Consider the following 18,132-nt stretch of genomic DNA (forward strand, 5'->3'; position numbering starts at 1 on the left):
ATACAACCTTCCTCTTCAGACGCTTATTCGCCAATTAATAATATTCCTCCATACATTGACTATTCTCACCCTCAATTTCCTGAACAGTCTCATTCAGAATCAAATACTTACTTAATCGATCCAAATCATCAATTTTTAACTGACCCTGAATATTACGTCCATGATCAAACTCAACAATTAGCATCTCCGGAATACGATCCATTTTTACAACCCAATTCTAATATTTTCGACGAGGACACCGTGGTACTCGCTCCCGACGACGTCAATAATTTCATCCCAGAAGGAGCACAGAATAATTTTAGCTCCTTTATAAACTATCTTAACCAATCTAACGACTCTGAACAGGAGCTCAATAACATTGTAATACAGTTCCAAGCTCATCCTGAACCGAGTCAGGACCAGTAGATTTTGTATCGACCTAAAGGATTTATAAATGAATAAACAATTTTTATACTTGTAAAATATCTTTATTTCTTGACCCGACCCGCAGAATTCCTTCTCCATCCGACTTTCTCAATCGAATCTCAAGCTCTCGGCATCCCAGGGTATAGCCGGCCTAGCAGGTTGCCCTAAAAAAGTAGAGAGCAGCTTCTCGAACGTTTACCGAGGTAGACGCGAGAGAAGACCGACTTGTGCATAAGGTGATTTACCGTAAGGTGAATTGCCGGACGTACCACTTACTGTGAAATTTAATTTTCCTACCGCGTTAACTAAGCGTTCAATCCTGTCGTGCATCGCGAGCTTGTATGACCCCCTCGGATGGGCTGCGCCGGTTGTAATAAACGCAAAAATCATTCTGCAAGAGCTATGGCTTTTACATTGCGACTGGGATGCTCCGCTTCCGAACGAATTGAGTCAACGGTGGAATGCTTTCGCTTCCGAGTTCCCGCAATTAGAATCCGTTAGAATTCCTCGGTGGACGGGTCAGAGCCCTGATAATCTCGCGTTAGAAATACATGGATTCGCCGACGCTTCAAATCGCGCGTACGCTGCGGTCGTATACTTGCGCGTTTTCCATTCTCTTTCGGAATACCGTGTTAGCTTGATCGTTGCGAAGTCGAAGGTGGCTCCCGTCAAGACTGTTAGCATTCCGCGGCTCGAGCTCAACGCCGTTGTTTTATTGAGTCGACTCGTTAAGTGGGTAATTAAGTCATTAAATATTATTCATTGTCCGATCCATTGTTGGACGGACTCCACGATCGCGTTGGCATGGTTACGCCAACATCCATCGAAATGGACTACGTACGTAGCAAACAGAGTATCCGAGGTGCAGTGTAATCTACCCTCGGCCAAATGGAATCACGTACCGTCCAAAGACAATCCGGCCGACTGTGCATCCAGAGGGTTGTACGCATCCAAGTTAGTCTCACATCCGTTATGGTGGGCGTGCCCGCCTTGGCTTCAATGGCCTTCAACAGCGTGGCCGCCACATAACATTGCTTCTCCGATCTCCACGGAGTTAACTAAGCAAATACACTCGGAAAGTCGAAAGTCCACTGTCTTTCACGTGGAAGGTACACCGGAATGGGATCTCCCTTATAAATACTCCTCCTGGACTAAGCTCATTCGAGTGACAGCCTACGCTTACAGATTTATATCCCGCTCCGCTAAACAAAGGAATTTTGAAGCTAATGTTGCGTTGTCTCTTAACGCGGACGAACTTAAACGCGCGGAAATGTTTTGGGTCTCATATACGCAAAGGAAGTCGTTCGACTCCGAACTCAAAGCATTAAAGAGAGAAGAAAACCTTCCGCGAAAGAGCCCACTGAAGCCTCTTAATCCTTTCATAAGAAAAGATTCCTTACTACGTTTCGGCGGGCGGTTACGGAATTCCGCACTATCCTTCGAGGAACAACACCCTATCTTAATTCCTCGGGGTCGAGTAGCCGAGTTATTAATTGATCAAACGCACCGAAGCTCACTTCATGGAGGAACTCAACTTGTGCTTAGAACACTCTGCCAAAAATATTGGATATTAAGTTGTCGTAATGCCGTAAAACATTGCATTAGACAATGTGTCGTGTGTGCTCGTTACGCGAACAAACTATCAAATCAACTTATAGGAGACCTTCCCTCCCCTCGCGTAAATCCATCATCTCCGTTCACGCATACGAAAGTAGATTACGCCGGGCCGTTCCTTGTTACTTCATTAGTCGGTAGAGGACAAAAGACACGTTACATCGCCTTGTTTATCTGTCTTGTGACGAAGGCTATCCACATAGAGCTCGTTGAGGATTATTCCTCTGCGGGATTTATAGCGGTCTTTCGAAGATTCGTTAGTCGACGAAGATTGCCACAAAAACTCTACAGCGACAACAGCACGAACTTTCACGGGGCGGACCGGGAATTAAAAACGGCTTTTGACAAATTGACCAACGACATTTCGCTACGAGCCACTCTTGCAAACGACCGAGTGGAATGGCATTTCATCCCAGCCGCAGCACCGCACTTTAACGGTCTGTGGGAAGCGGGAATAAAGTCTAAAAACGCACTTGAAAAAGGTAGTGGGTCCGCGTACCTTGTCTCAGGTCGAATTTGCAACACTACTTTGCAGAGTCGAGGCATGTCTCAATTCGCGTCCCATTGCTGCGTTAAACGACGACCCGAGCGATTTGTTAGCACTCACGCCGGGTCATTTTCTTATAGGTCGATCAATAACCGCAGTACCGGAAGAATCAGTACTCGCGGTAAACGAGAATCGACTCTCTCGATGGCAGCTCGTCAACGCAATGCACGAGCGAGTCTGGCGTGCTTGGTCTCTTGACTATTTGCATTCGTTGCAGCAACGAAGCAAATGGAAGGATAAGACTGCGAGTTTTTGCGTCGGTGAGCTTGTGCTCGTAAAGAACCCACTGCTCCCTCCGAGTAAGTGGGAACTCGCTCGAGTTACACAGATCCACCCCGAATCCGACGGGCTCGTTCGGGTAGTAACGATACGCACCGCGTGCTCCTCGTTCAAGCGACCAATCACGCTGCTTTGCCGTCTCCTGATTAATTGTGATAATTAATTCCGTATTATACGAAAATTTGTAAGTGGATTAAATCTAGATTTAGGGAAGAGTTTGTATTTGTTTGCAACAGCTGTTCGCTGGTCTTTCGGTTGAAGATAACTGTGTTATCCGAACGGACGACCTTCGTATAGATATCCGTCCCTATTTGCACTCGAAATTTCGAGAAAGTAAATACTTCGCACGTTCTAAGCAAGCTGTGCTCATTGTTCGCAAATTTTATTTGTTGTCACATAGTCACGTCGTCGCGAAGATTATAAGGTTTCGCCCTTTCAAAGGTCATTCAGCGAGTTTAACATCGATTGCTCATTTTGACACATTATAACGACTCAAACCTGTGGAATGATTTCGCATCGGTTCGCATGCGAGGCGGGCGGTATGTTTAAAACTTGGAACAAAGCTGTCGAGAAAAAAAAAATATATATATATATTGTTCTGGTTCCGAGTCGAAGCCAGGGACTCAAGGCTCGACCAACGATCGACTTTGTTTGGCACCTCGAGCGGACATCGACAGGTCAACCGGCCAGCGAATCACGATTAGCCGCGCGCGTGTCACGCGCCGAGTTCATGCAAAGCTCGTGATTCCGAATCGGTTGTCTTCCCCGAGGTTAAAAAAAGAGTTCAGTTAGCCCAAAGACACAGTCAAGAGCACCCAACGATAAAGCGGTATGCTTGTAACGGATCCGCGATATCCTGTCTTTCTTTGTTCTTGAAGAACGGCAATCGAACCTCAATCACGTATTCAATAGTCTATCAAAAGGGTCCGAAGCGTCGGAACCAGATACAGTGTACAAATCTGATATGATACAATAAAATTACTGTTATTAAAATTAAATAAAAGGAAAAACAATCACAATAAAATATAAAATATATTTCATTAATTTTACTTTACGGTTTAGTAAAATTAATAAAACATGTTTTATATTTTATTCCCATACAGCACCGTTAGATTGCAAAAACATTACAACAATCTTTCACCGCAATATTGCAATATTGCAAATTCACTGCAAAATGTTGCTACATCATTGCTGTTGAATTGCAGCAATGTTAAAATGTCCGCTTTTTGGAAGATAATAAAATTATTGATTATCGTTAACATCTTTTATTGTACAATATTGCAAAAAATTATTTTATTACAGTATTATACCCAGCAAATACCAAGTTACAGTTATATAATTGTTAGTTGTAATTTTCCACTCAACAATATAATTGTTATAATACACGTATTATATTTTTGAGTGGGAAATTACAACTAACAATTATATAGCTATAACTTGGTGTTTGCTGAGTATATGTATTGTTTGAAACGCATAATAGAAACTACATGTAATAAAATATTATATCTTAAATAGAATATTCTAGAATCTTCGCTTCCGATCGCAAGTCAACAGGCATATCGTTTTTATATGTTTTTTTTTTTAAAACATATCGCGACATAAATTATCCTGTCGTACAAAAACACGCTCGAAATATAAACAATTAACGGTGTCGCAACCGTTCCGCCGAATAATTATATTTTATTGAGCATGCGCGGCTTCTCACGGGCGCCTCGTTTCGCCAATAATCATCGTGATCGCCAGCTCGCGCATGCTTTCTAACAGCCGTTGTTCTGTCAATTTTGACAGCGGCCAATTACGCGTAATACGCTCAGGTTACCTCGCGCAACTTTAAAAAGACGCAAAATTATTGGCGCTTCCCGAAAAGGTGGGTTTTTTGCGGAAACCCATAAAAGAGAGCTCGCACCCGAAATCAGAGCTTTTATCGCTTTTCCGTCGTGAAAACATATCGCAAACCGCTTATCAGATACACCGCAAAATTCGTTGACGACCGCCGCTATTCCGCACTTTGATTTTGATTCCGATTTCACTGTAAAATAATTAAAGTTTTGTAATAAGTTTGTTATAGTATTTTGTCAATACGTGTGTGATATTATTAAAGTCCTTGTTTTACAAAAAAGTGACTCATCCTTTCGTGCAGCGCGATCCTTTGCTCACGCAGCGCGTTCGTGAACATATCTTTGGTCCTTCGAGCCGGAGACGTCGCACCGGCAACCGCAAGTTCGCGAGCGTGACTTCTCGCGTGAGTGACAATAGTGCAGTTTCGTGTGCAGTCATCATGGATGTACCCACGCTGGTTGACTGTCAGCGTGAGCTTCAAGTCCGCATCTCACGTTCTGTGGAGTACTTGAAGAAGCTGGGCAGCTCCAATATCACCGCCAGTGCTATCTCCACACGCACCAGAATTCTGGATCAGCTGTGGACAAAGTTCGAGGCGCAGCATGACCTTATCCGTGCGGCCTTGAAGGAAAAGTTCAGTGAAAGCGAGTACTTTAAATCAGAGTTGCATGCTGATACGGAGAATCTCTACGTGTCACAAAGAAGCATACTAGACAGCTACGCTGAACACTATCGTGCAGCAAACGTACCTCCTTCTGCCGACGCCACGTCAAGGTCATCACTGCCGCGTATCAAAGTGCCGCCATTTTCTGGTGCCTACGCCGATTGGCCGTCGTTCCGAGATCTCTTTCTCTCCGTCGTGAGTGGCAATGCGATCTCCAACATCGAGCGCTTTCACCACCTGCGCTCATGTCTGACGGGGCAAGCTGAAAGGTTAATAAGGTCATTGCCTGTCACCAGCGACAATTACGATCGCGCTTGGGCGATTCTGGACAAACACTACAACAACAAAAAGGAATTGATCCGCTCCAACTTCGCCACGTTCATCGCCGTGCCGAAGATGAAGGGAGATACCGCAGAAGAATTGAGACGCATTCACAACGCCGTGACTGCCGCCGTCAATGGTCAGGAGAGCATCGGACGTCCAATCAACACCCACGGAATGGACCTCTTCAACTTCCTGGTCACCGAGCTGTTTGATGCACGCACACGTCTTGAGTGGGAGTCGTCCACGTCAGACTCATCAGAGCCGGCACAAAACGAGGCACTTGTGGACTTCATCAGCCGTCGGATCCTGACGCTCAATGCCGCACGACCGAAGAGCGCCAGCAAACCGCCCGGAGATGCTCCACGGGTAGCCAAGGCACACGTCACGAAGCACCAAGGAACCGAGTCGCCGCACTGTGCCCTGTGTCGCGAGAAGCACACCTTGATGACCTGCCGAGATTTCAAGGCCAAGACTGTCAACGACCGCAAGGCATTTGTCGAGAGTAACAGGCTCTGTTACAATTGCTTAGGCAACCATTTTCTCTCTCGCTGCCAGTCAAAGAAGAACTGTCTGACATGCGACGCACGACACCACACGATGTTACACGGAGCACCCACATCGTCAGCGTCAACTGAAGCCACACGCGCCACCACACTGACCGCTACGCTGCAAAATCCAGAGTGCAAGGCCGTTCTTCTTGCAACAGCACGAATAAACGTCGCCGATCGGTACGGATCACCACAAGCCGTACGCGCGTTGATCGACCAATGTTCTGAGGTGTCGATCATTTCGGAGACCTTGGCACAACGTCTTCGCCTTCCTCGAGCCTCAACGGGCCTCTCCATTTTCGGCATCGGAGGGACTCGCTCGGGATCCGCTCGTGGCAAGGTCACGCTGCACGTAACGTCAGACGTGACCAACGCCAAACTCAGCGTGGTGGCCTTTGTGCTGCCCCGCATATCGCTGCAGCAAGGCTCGGTTTCGCGGGAAGAACGCAGCTGGCCTCATCTCAACGGACTCCAACTGGCCGATCCTCGCTTCTTAGACGACGACCCAGCTGAGCTGCTACTGGGAGCCGAGGTCTATTCCTTGATCCTCGAGGAAGGCCTCCGCAAGGGTGAATCAAGGATGCCGATCGCTCAGCAAACCAGCCTGGGATGGATCCTTTCTGGCGGCTACGACGCAGCAGCAGTCACGGGACATCGCCGCACCTTCCGGTGCACCGCCGATCATGACCTCGCCGACTTCGTTCGACGCTTCTGGGAGCAGGAGAGCGAGCCGATAACTCGGGCTTCACTCACTCCCGACGAGACCAAGTGCGAGGAACTCTACGTGCGCACCGTCACGCGCACGCCCACCGGGAGATACATGGTGAGGCTGCCCTTCTCATCGCCGCCGACGACTCTTCAGGATACTCGCCGCCCAGCGGAGCGCCTACTGAAAGCCATGGAGACCAAGGGCAGCCGAGATCTTCGATTTGGCGACCTCTATCACGGCTTCATGCAGGAATACGAGGACCTGCAACACATGAAGAAGGTAAATACCTCAACAACAACGGAGAATTTCAGATGCTACTTACCGCATCACGGGGTCCTGAAGGAATCGAGCACGACGACAAAGCTCCGAGTCGTGTTCAACGGCTCTCAGCGCACACGGGCCGGTACTTCGCTCAACTCGCAGCTGCTGACTGGGGCAAACCTTCTGCCAGCGCTCACCGACGTGTTGCTGCGATGGCGTTGGCACCGGTACGTCTTCGTCACCGACATCGAGAAGATGTACCGCCAAATCCTCGTACATCCTGAGGACTGCCGTCTCCAAACAATCTTGTGGCGTCACAACAAGACGGACGAGATCGGAGAGTACGAGCTGCAGACGGTGACCTACGGCATGGCGTGTGCACCGTTCCTGGCCATCCGAACTCTGCAACAACTTTGTGCGGACGAGGGAGCGCAGTTTCCTCAAGGTGCCACAGTACTTTGGCTTGATTGCTACGTCGACGACGTGGTCACCGGCGCGGACAACCTCGACGATGCCGTCAACCTCCAGACGGAGCTGCGCAACCTCTGCATGGCGGGCGGATTTCCACTGAGGAAGTGGGCCTCGAACCATCCAGAGGTCCTCACAGGAGTCCCACAGGAGCATCGGCTGCAGCAAGGACCACATTCCTGGGAAGGAGAGAGCCATTCGACATTGGGCCTGCGATGGCGTCCTCAGGATGACCGGTTTGCCTTCGCAATACATCCTCGGCCAGTCAGCAAATTCACGAAACGACGAGTCCTCTCCGAAACTGCACGCCTATTCGACCCGATGGGCTGGCTCGCGCCTGTCGTCATTCGGGCGAAGATCCTAATCCAAAGCACCTGGCTTCAGCAACTTGATTGGGACGCTCCACTGCCGGCCAAGGATGCTCGACATTGGCAACAGCTGTTGGATCAGTTGCCGCTGCTCAGGCACATACGCGTGAATCGCTGGCTCAGCACCGACAACGATCACTCGAGGTTGCAGCTCCACGGTTTTGCTGATGCTTCCGAACGAGGATACGCCGCAGTAGTCTACCTCCGCACCACTGAAAGAGGAAAACCGTCAATTAATCTACTCATGGCGAAATCCAAGGTCGCACCCGTCAAGCAGGTTTCGTTGCCGCGACTTGAGTTGTGCGCTGCTAGCCTACTCACCACGCTCACGCTGCATGTCCGCGACATTCTCGGCTTGGCAACTACTCCAGTATATCTGTGGTCCGATTCCCAGGTCACGCTTCATTGGATCCAGGGACACGCCACTCGCTGGAAAACTTTCGTCGCCAACCGGGTAGCTCATATCCAGACACAGCTCCCGGACGCTCGATGGAGACACGTAGCCGGGAAGAATAATCCTGCAGACTGCGCATCGAGAGGAATTACTCCTGGAGAATTAATCAACCACGCATTATGGTGGACTGGACCTACCTGGTTGGCACTGGACGAGACAGCATGGCCCAGCTCAGAGGTCCACATCGCAGAGGATGACCTTCCTGAACAGCGCACCACCAGCCTGATGACCAAGGGCTCCGTCGTCGTCGAACCGGACATCCTTCTTCGGTTCTCTGCGCTTCATCGGCTGCTACGCGTTACGGCTTGGTGTCGTCGATGGCTCAACGTGGCGAGCCGGGAGGTCACACCTGGTTGTCCACTACACCCCGACGAGCTGGACGCCGCCCTACTCCAGTGGCTTCGAGTAGTACAGGCGCTCCACTTCCCGGACGAGATAGCTGCTGCCATCGCAGGACGCTCCGGCCCACCACGCAGTTCACTGATCAAGCTGAATCCGTTCATCGACGACCAAGGTGTACTGCGCGTTGGAGGACGTCTCAAACACGCACTGCTGCCCTACGACGAGAAGCACCCGGTGATCATACCGCCGGCCTCCTGGATGACGCGACTGCTGATCGAGTCCTGCCATCGTCGCTCTCTGCACGGCGGCGTCCAGATGACACTCGGTCTGCTTCGCCTTCGGTTCTGGGTACCACGCGGAAGGACCGTCGTCAAGCAGCAACTGCATCGGTGCGTCACTTGCACTCGCTGGCGCGCTGCCACGCCACAGCCTCCAATGGGCCACCTTCCTCGGGACCGAGTGACGCCAACTCGACCTTTCTTGAGCGCTGGACTGGACTACGCGGGACCAATTTCCATCCGGACCAGCAAGGGACGCGGACACCGCTCACAGAAAGGATACATCGCGGTCTTCGTCTGCTTTTGATCGAAGGCCATCCACCTCGAGGTCGTCTCGGATTACAGCTCCGAGGCCTTCATCGCCGCCTTACGCCGCTTCGTCTCTCGCAGAGGACTGTGTACGGACGTCTACAGCGACTGCGGCACAACATTCGTTGGCGCCGATCGCACCCTGCGGGAGCTCTTCAAGGCGTCGACCTCCGAGGGCCTTCACATCGCCCGCGCCGCCAACACTCAAGGGATCCGCTGGCATTTTAATCCGCCAGCGGCCCCTCACTTCGGTGGTCTTTGGGAGGCTGCCGTGAAATCCACGAAATTTCACCTCCGCCGAGTAATCGGCGACACCACGCTCACTTTTGAGGAGCTTAACACACTCCTCACACAAATCGAGGCGTGTCTTAATTCTCGTCCGTTGCAGGCTCTGTCAGACGATCCAGACGACACTTCAGCACTCACTCCAGGGCACTTCATCATCGGCGCGCCTCTATTAGCTATACCTGAGCCGTCACGGATCGGACAATCATCATCCACGCTGTCACGCTGGCATCACCTGCAGCTGATGCGAGACCATTTTTGGCAGCGGTGGTCGGCTGAGTACGTGCACGGGCTCAACCCCCGCACCAAATGGGTCAAGGCCGAGGCCGCACCTCACGTCGGGGACCTTTGCATCATCCGCTCGGAGCTCACCCCTCCGACTCGATGGCCTCTTGCAAGGATCACGAGACTGCATCCCGGGGACGACGGTGTCGTCCGCGTGGTCTCAGTACGCACCGCCACATCCGAATTCGTACGCCCGATCGTTAAATTGGTCATGCTCCCGGGCGCGGATCGTATTCCGGACACGAATAACGCGGACACGCCGTCCGCCGGCACGTAACGCATCACTCATCAACGTTCGACACTCATTCACGAGATTTATCACATCATGCACTGTATCATTTGTCACACCTCATTCTCATCATGCACCACCGCACTTGCAATTGTTCCATAATCACCACACTGCACTACACGTTCGTCATTTCACATCAAACACACACTCGTTACTGTCTCAGCTGATCATCACATTCCACGCGATCACCACGTGTTTCCGCGGCTCAGCTGATCGATTCAAATTACACGCGATCATCACGTGAATTTCTCCGCGCCTGCGCGTCTACCCCACCATCGATCAATATCGACTTGCGATTCCGCGACCGAAATACCATAAACATGTTGTCACTGCGCGACAAGGCGGGCGGGAATGTTTGAAACGCATAATAGAAACTACATGTAATAAAATATTATATCTTAAATAGAATATTCTAGAATATTCGCTTCCGATCGCAAGTCAACAGGCATATCGTTTTTATATGTTTTTTTTTTGAAAACATATCGCGACATAAATTATCCTGTCGTACAAAAACACGCTCGAAATATAAACAATTAACGGTGTCGCAACCGTTCCGCCGAATAATTATATTTTATTGAGCATGCGCGGCTTCTCACGGGCGCCTCGTTTCGCCAATAATCATCGTGATCGCCAGCTCGCGCATGCTTTCTAACAGCCGTTGTTCTGTCAATTTTGACAGCGGCCAATTACGCGTAATACGCTCAGGTCACCTCGCGCAACTTTAAAAAGACGCAAAATTATTGGCGCTTCCCGAAAAGGTGGGTTTTTTGCGGAAACCCATAAAAGAGAGCTCGCACCCGAAATCAGAGCTTTTATCGCTTTTCCGTCGTGAAAACATATCGCAAACCGCTTATCAGATACACCGCAAAATTCGTTGACGACCGCCGCTATTCCGCACTTTGATTTTGATTCCGATTTCACTGTAAAATAATTAAAGTTTTGTAATAAGTTTGTTATAGTATTTTGTCAATACGTGTGTGATATTATTAAAGTCCTTGTTTTACAAAAAAGTGACTCATCCTTTCGTGCAGCGCGATCCTTTGCTCACGCAGCGCGTTCGTGAACATGTATATATATTACAATATATAAATTATAGAATTTAGATTACATGCAATATTTCCGAAATATTAATGTCATGTTGCTACAAGTGTGCTGGAATTTTGTGCACCTATATCTCTGCAATGTCTTTATAATGTTGCATTGCAACTTGCAACATTGCAACGTTGCTGCAATATAATTGCAATAATCTGTGCTGTATGGGTTGTGATAGATATTATTATTTTGAATGTGATAAATATTAATTAGAGGAATTCTAATAAAATTTTTTCCATACAATATTATCCTACGATTACCACAATTTTCAGGGCAAATTCTAAGAGAAAATTCTCTCAGATTGTGATTATGTGTTGTAATTTGTAATCAGTTATTTATTACAATAATTTTTAATCAAGTGCGTGAGTCAAAGTGTCAATAGAATTTATTACAAAAAAATGATTTCATCATGCAGTGTGTCACAGTGTGTCAATATCGGATTGTATCCAGTCAGGCAACAATTATTCGTCAAAGGACATCAAACATCTCTACAAGGTAAGAATCAGTGAGAGAGAGAGAGAGAGTGTGTGTGTGTGTGTGTATACGCGTACACACACACGCACACACACACACACACACACACACACACACACAATACGCCGCGTGTAACAAACAGCTGATCGCTTCGAGCGCCCACGTAATCGCCCGCGTCGGATAATGTGGTGCGCCGCTCCTGATTACCGCCCGTACTCGTGCTGTAATTCGCTAACTATTTCTTTTTATATTTCAAAAACTAAGCTTCGGATAAAATTTTGGCAAAGGAAAAATCGTCTTTAAATTGAGTCAGGAATACGACATTTTAAAGACAAACGGTTGTTTTGAATCACCCTGTATAATACAGGAAGGATCGATGATATTTCGACTATCTGTCAACTGTGTCGGTCCGACGGTTTCTTCAAAAAGCTCTTGCCCCGGCTCTCCCGTTGCGGGAGAGACGCTCCGATCGAGAAACACACAACTCTACCTTTGTGCCGTAGCCTTCCCTGGCGGGAGGCGGCGGTCCGCGCGCGTCCTCGGACAGCCTGATCGAAGAGCCACCACGATTATTCTTTCTCTCTCTCTCGTCCGAGAGAAGAGACCACGATGGTTGAACGAGAAGCGCGTTTCTTCGCGAACGCAAAAATTTCGAACGATTACCCTGAACGGTGAATCACTTGGCTCGTAGGTCGATGAAGAACGCAGCTAATTGCGCGTCAACTTGTGTTTAAAATTGTCACGTATTTTCGGAGCGACGAAGCAAAGTCAATCGTAGAAATTGAAAATATTCGACGCCGAGATGTTATTCCGGTTGTTTTCGATTCCGCGAGCGAGGAATCTACAAAAACTCGTCTTTGTCTCGCGTTTCGGAGCGTGATGGGGCAATCGTCCGCGAATAGGATTTCAGCACGTGTGCCACGCGTCGATCGGATGATCGATCGCCCCCTTAGCTGCCGAATTCCGCGAGGATCAAAAATGAGTCTACTCGAGGAGTCTGAACTGAAGAGACGTCTCCGTGTATATCAGCGAAAAGAGCATCGCGCGAATTTATCTCGTTCTAGAGCGAACTTCCGCGTTTTAATCTTGTCTGCGAGAGTTTTGAATAAAACTGCTTTGCCTCAAAAGTGAATTTCTCCACCTTTACAATTTTCTCCGCATCCAGTCTCCTTCGTATCTACGAGCCGACTTATAAATAAATAAATTTGCCTCTGCGCGGAAAATTAAAACAAATCGAAGGTTCTCGCACAGAAGTAAAATGGTCCTTCGAGCCGGATTGTGAAGATAACGAGGACGATAAGGTAAAACGGAGAAAGTGATTCTCGTGTGACTCTCGCAGACAGTGAAAAAGCGCGGGTGGACAATAGAAGCACATCGTCTTACAAACGAGTGTGCAAAAGAAGAGACAGGAACCAAGTGTCGAGTTCGCTTTAGAGAAACAAGTGTACGGGTAGACTCCGATTCACGTCGTCAAAACCCAATTCGACTCGTGAGACGAAACTTAGTGGTCTCTTTCGAGACAAATTCGTCGCGTTCGACAGTCAGGTCGTTCGCGAACTCGTGCCGTCGGCGCCGTTCACGCGCCCGACATACTCAGTGGTCTCTTTTGAGACAAATTCGTTGCGTTCGACAGTCAGGTCGTTCGCGAACTCGTGCCGTCGGCGCCGTTCACGCGCCCGACATACTCAGTGGTCTCTTTTGAGACAAATTCGTTGCGTTCGACAGTCAGGTCGTTCGCGAACTCGTGCCGTCGGCGCCGTTCACGCGCCCGACATACTCAGTGGTCTCTTTTGAGACAAATTTGTTGCGTTCGACAGTCAGGTCGTTCGCGAACTCGTGCCGTCGGCGCCGTTCACGCGCCCGACATACTCAGTGGTCTCTTTTGAGACAAATTCGTTGCGTTCGACAGTCAGGTCGTCCGCGAACTCTTGCCGTCCGCGCCGTTCACGCGCCTGACATAATCAATGGTCTCAAGTCAAACTTGAGACATACGCGTCGCGTTCGATAGAGGAAGCGTCCGCGAATCTTTCCGTCTGTACTACTGACGTTGCTCAAAAAAAAAAAAAAAATGTCGACAGCAAAAGATCTGTTGATCGCGCAATTAGACACGATCTCTCAAGTGAAACGCGTGCTCGTGAATTACAAGAAGTTGGCTAAGGCCAATATTACCCTGCCAAAAATTCAAGAACGATTGGACGAGCTTACGTCGCTCTGGGCATCCTGCAGGGAGCTCCACGTCAAGCTCTTACAATCTACGTCTTCAGATGAACGGGCGAAGGTTGCCTACTTCGTCGATGAAGATTTTCTAATCGCTGAGGATGTCTACCTCGAGACGGCCGATACGCTCCGTGATATGATAAGTAAATTAAGCGTCTCTTCACCGCCTTCTTTCGATCGTAGCACTGACTCCTCGTTTCGCGACAGTAATAATAATGGTTTCCAGTTGCCTCGTATTACGCTTCCGAAATTTTCGGGGAAGTTTTCCGAATGGGAAAGCTTCAAGAACACTTTCGAGTCTCTCGTTGCTAGTAACGGTACGCTCACTAACACTCAAAAGTTTCATTACCTGAAAACAAGTGTCATCGGTGACGCTGCCTTAATAATAAATAATTTAAAGATTTCGGATCCGAATTACGAATCGGCGTGGCAACTCTTAATTGCCGAATATGATGATGAGGCGACCTTGATTAATACTCACTTGCATGCTTTCATGAGCATGCCCGTTATGAAACATGAAAGCGTAGGCGAGTTAAAGAGATTGCGAGACACGGTGGCTGCATCGCTGGCCGCGCTGACGAATTTGAGTCGACCGGTTGCTCAGTGGGACGATATGCTTGTTTATTGCGTCTCACAAAAATTCTGTCAAAAAACGCGAAGCGAGTGGAACTTGAAGTGTTCCTCTATAACTTCAATTCCGGCGTACAAAGATATTCATGAATTTTTTACGACTCGAATCCGCGGATTGTCAGACTTCGCGGAAGTTTCAAGAAAAAGTGTTAATCAAAAGCCAAACAAGCCGCGTTCGTCAATGCATAACGTCTCCGCTGTCAAGTGCATATGCTGCTCAGGCAATCATTTCGTGATAAAGTGCGAGCCGTTTCGTCAAAAATCAGTTGAACAACGAAATGAGCTCGCTCGCAAAAATCGTGTATGCTTTAATTGCTTGCGCTCGGGGCATATTTCGCCGAATTGCCCGAGTCAACAGCGATGCAACCACTGCAGTCGGTCTCATCATTCTTTATTGCATTCCGAAAATTATCAATCGTCAGCTGTCAGAAAAGATTCGGAAGCTGCGAAACCAAGCGTGAAAACGAATGCGAAGTCCGACGCCTTGGACGGTTCCAATAACGCTGCCGTGGCCAGCGTCCAGACAATCGAGCCGCCGGACTTTACGACTCCCGCGGTTCTCCTCGCAACCGCGTGGGTGAACATCCACACCGCTGAGGGCCGACGCTTTAAGGTTCGCGCGCTATTGGATCAGGGATCCAATTTTAGTTTTATATTGGAATCTTTCTGTCAAACCATACGGACCAGGCGACAAAGAACCGATTTACAAATCAAAGGATTCGGGGAAACCTACACGGGTGCCGCAAAGTCGCGCGTGTCCTTGCGAATGACTCCGTGCGCGAAATCCGACCCGGTATTTCCAATCACAGTGTACGTGTTTCCGAAGATCACGTCGTACACGGCTTCGCGAGTTCGACCTGTCGAATCGTGGCCTCACTTGAAGGGCCTTTCCCTCGCGGATCCGGATCCGTCGAGCAAACATCAAATTCACTTGCTTCTTGGAGCCGACGTTTATGGCTCACTTTTGATGCGCGACTTGAGGCAAGGTCCGCTCGGTACCCCCACAGCTCAACTAACCGCGCTCGGTTGGATTATTTCCGGTCCGACCGAAAATAAACGGAAGGCTTCAAAAGAAGCCGTTTTAAATTGCGTTCTCGGTCAAGAGATAGACACTCTTCTCCAGCGGTTCTGGGAAGATGAGGAGATCGCGCCTCAAATTCCCCTCACGGAGGAGGAAGAGATTTGTGAGCGACACTTCGTGCAGACGCATAGTCGGTTGTCCGACGGACGATACGTCGTTCGACTACCCTTTAAATGTGATCCTCAGATCGAAATCGGAGAGTCTCTTTCCATTGCACGGTCGCTGTACAACCGCATGGAAAACAGATTGAGAAATCGATCGGAACTGTATTCGCAGTATAACGAATTTCTAGCGGAATACGAGTCCCTCGGACATATGACTAGCGTCGACGAGTCGGAAAAAACCGAGTATTTGCCCGTTTACATTCCGCACCACCCCGTGATTCGGGAAGATAGTTGCACGACTAAATTACGGGTCGTTTTCAACGCGTCGTGCCGAACTAGGAATGGCACGTCGTTGAATGACTTTTTATTAATAGGGCCCAAATTACAGCAAGATCTTGTTACATCCGGCAATTCACCTTACGGTAAATCACCTTATGCACAAGTCGGTCTTCTCTCGCGTCTACCTCGGTAAACGTTCGAGAAGCTGCTCTCTACTTTTTTAGGGCAACCTGCTAGGCCGGCTATACCCTGGGATGCCGAGAGCTTGAGATTCGATTGAGAAAGTCGGATGGAGAAGGAATTCTGCGGGTCGGGTCAAGAAATAAAGATATTTTACAAGTATAAAAATTGTTTATTCATTTATAAATCCTTTATGTCGATACAAAATCTACTGGTCCTGACTCGGTTCAGGATGAGCTTGAAACTGTATTACAATGTTATTGAGCTCCTGTTCAGAGTCGTTAGATTGGTTAAGATAGTTTATAAAGGAGCTAAAATTATTCTGTGCTCCTTCTGGGATGAAATTATTGACGTCGTCGGGAGCGAGTACCACGGTGTCCACGTCGAAAATATTAGAATTGGGTTGTAAAAATGGATCGTATTCCGGAGATGCTAATTGTTGAGTTTGATCATGGACGTAATATTCAGGGTCAGTTAAAAATTGATGATTTGGATCGATTAAGTAAGTATTTGATTCTGAATGAGACTGTTCAGGAAATTGAGGGTGAGAATAGTCAATGTATGGAGGAATATTATTAATTGGCGAATAAGCGTCTGAAGAGGGAGGTTGTATGATTATTCGCGTTGAATAAATTTGAACGTTTAGATTTAGAGGTCTTCGAGATCTACGTTCGCGTAGCCTGTGAAGGTGCCGCTTGTTTCAATCGATCTGATTCCTTCGTCGGAAAGGAGAGACCATCTAACGGTTAAATAAATTTACATGAATAAATCGAAAGATAGATTGTTTTGTTATTTGAAATAATTGAATATGACTCACGTTTGTAGCGTGATTTACTTGTTAATGAGAGCGAACAGAGATGAAAGGTTAATCTTATGCGAGAAAGCCCTTCACCTGTTAATAAATTAACTTTATGTCAGTAATTATTATAATAAACCTGTATTAAATGAGGATTGGTAATAACGTGGATAAAAGGAGGGATTTGGATAGGAGTATTAATATCTAGAATATTAATACTTGATGTTTCAATCGTTAATAATTAAATCTTAAACTTTGAAATAGTAATTCTTAATGAATAAATAAGTCTTAGACTTTGAAGTAACAAATTGTCAATGAATATCAAAATCACTGTCAGTTGGTATGGTAAAGTAATTCGCAATTATTGGAAAATGCAGGGTATTAAAAGCATGAAAGAATAGAGAGATAGGTGTACATCCGGTTATTCCGGGTTCTCAGGTCCTGGTCTTAATAGGCTAGTGCGACGTTCACTTTACTGAACGTGCATCTCTGAGATGATTTGCGAATTTACCTTCTGACAGGATATAACTCTAATGGGTATAGAGGAGTTAGGAATAGAGGTTTGAATATAAGTATTAATATCTATATTAAGAGTATTAATACGTGTAGCTTCAAGCATCAATAATTGAATTGTAAATTATGAATTAATTATTTTTAATAATCATTAAGACCACTGTCATTTGGTTTGGTAAAGTAATTCGTTAGAGGTTTGTAAAGCAGAGAGAGAGTAAGCAGGGAAGGGTGAAGAAATGTACGGTTGCCCGTGGATTCCGGTCCCCGAAGGTTAATGCGACGTTCACTTTACAGAACGTGCATCTCAGAATCGTAGTAACGAATTTACCTTATGACAGGGTATGGTTTTAATAGTAGCAAATAGGGTAAGGTGGAGTACACTTGTCAAATAAATTTAAATATCAATATGCAAGATCACTGTCAGTCGGTGTAATAAAGTAATTCGCAATTATTGGAAAGTGCAAGGTGTTAAAAGCATAAAAGAATAGAGAGGTAGGT

General features: G+C 47.6%; 3 protein-coding genes across 3 annotated transcripts; all 3 read left to right on the forward strand.

The window, feature by feature from the left end:
* The first annotated feature begins 5,123 nt into the window (after window positions 1-5,123).
* On the forward strand, window positions 5,124-7,113 carry LOC114944743 (uncharacterized). The gene is made up of 2 exons (XM_085485057.1): window positions 5,124-7,043; window positions 7,099-7,113. The coding sequence occupies exons 1-2, from the start codon at window positions 5,124-5,126 to the stop codon at window positions 7,111-7,113; spliced, it is 1,935 nt and encodes a 644-aa protein (XP_085341183.1).
* Window positions 7,114-9,257: 2,144 nt separating this feature from the next.
* On the forward strand, window positions 9,258-10,256 carry LOC114944744 (uncharacterized). The gene is made up of 2 exons (XM_085485059.1): window positions 9,258-9,281; window positions 9,414-10,256. The coding sequence occupies exons 1-2, from the start codon at window positions 9,258-9,260 to the stop codon at window positions 10,254-10,256; spliced, it is 867 nt and encodes a 288-aa protein (XP_085341185.1).
* Window positions 10,257-13,902: 3,646 nt separating this feature from the next.
* Window positions 13,903-16,338, forward strand: LOC146722281 (uncharacterized). The gene has a single exon (XM_085485060.1). It carries the CDS (start codon window positions 13,903-13,905, stop codon window positions 16,336-16,338), a length of 2,436 nt encoding a protein of 811 aa, XP_085341186.1.
* Window positions 16,339-18,132: the final 1,794 nt, after the last annotated feature.

This window comes from Nylanderia fulva, unplaced genomic scaffold (assembly GCF_048542155.1).
Source record: "Nylanderia fulva isolate GAGA-0341 unplaced genomic scaffold, ASM4854215v1 Scaffold338, whole genome shotgun sequence".
NCBI classification, from domain to species: domain Eukaryota; kingdom Metazoa; phylum Arthropoda; class Insecta; order Hymenoptera; family Formicidae; genus Nylanderia; species Nylanderia fulva.

Bases quoted from the DNA above. Each gene is read 5' to 3' on its own strand.
- LOC114944743 (XM_085485057.1), top strand. From the start codon at position 5,124: ATGGATGTACCCACGCTGGTTGACTGTCAGCGTGAGCTTCAAGTCCGC.
- LOC146722281 (XM_085485060.1), top strand. From the start codon at position 13,903: ATGTCGACAGCAAAAGATCTGTTGATCGCGCAATTAGACACGATCTCT.
- LOC114944744 (XM_085485059.1), top strand. From the start codon at position 9,258: ATGGGCCACCTTCCTCGGGACCGA. The intron at 9,282-9,413 runs GTGACGCCAACT...TTTTGATCGAAG, and splicing joins GCCACCTTCCTCGGGACCGA to GCCATCCACCTCGAGGTCGT.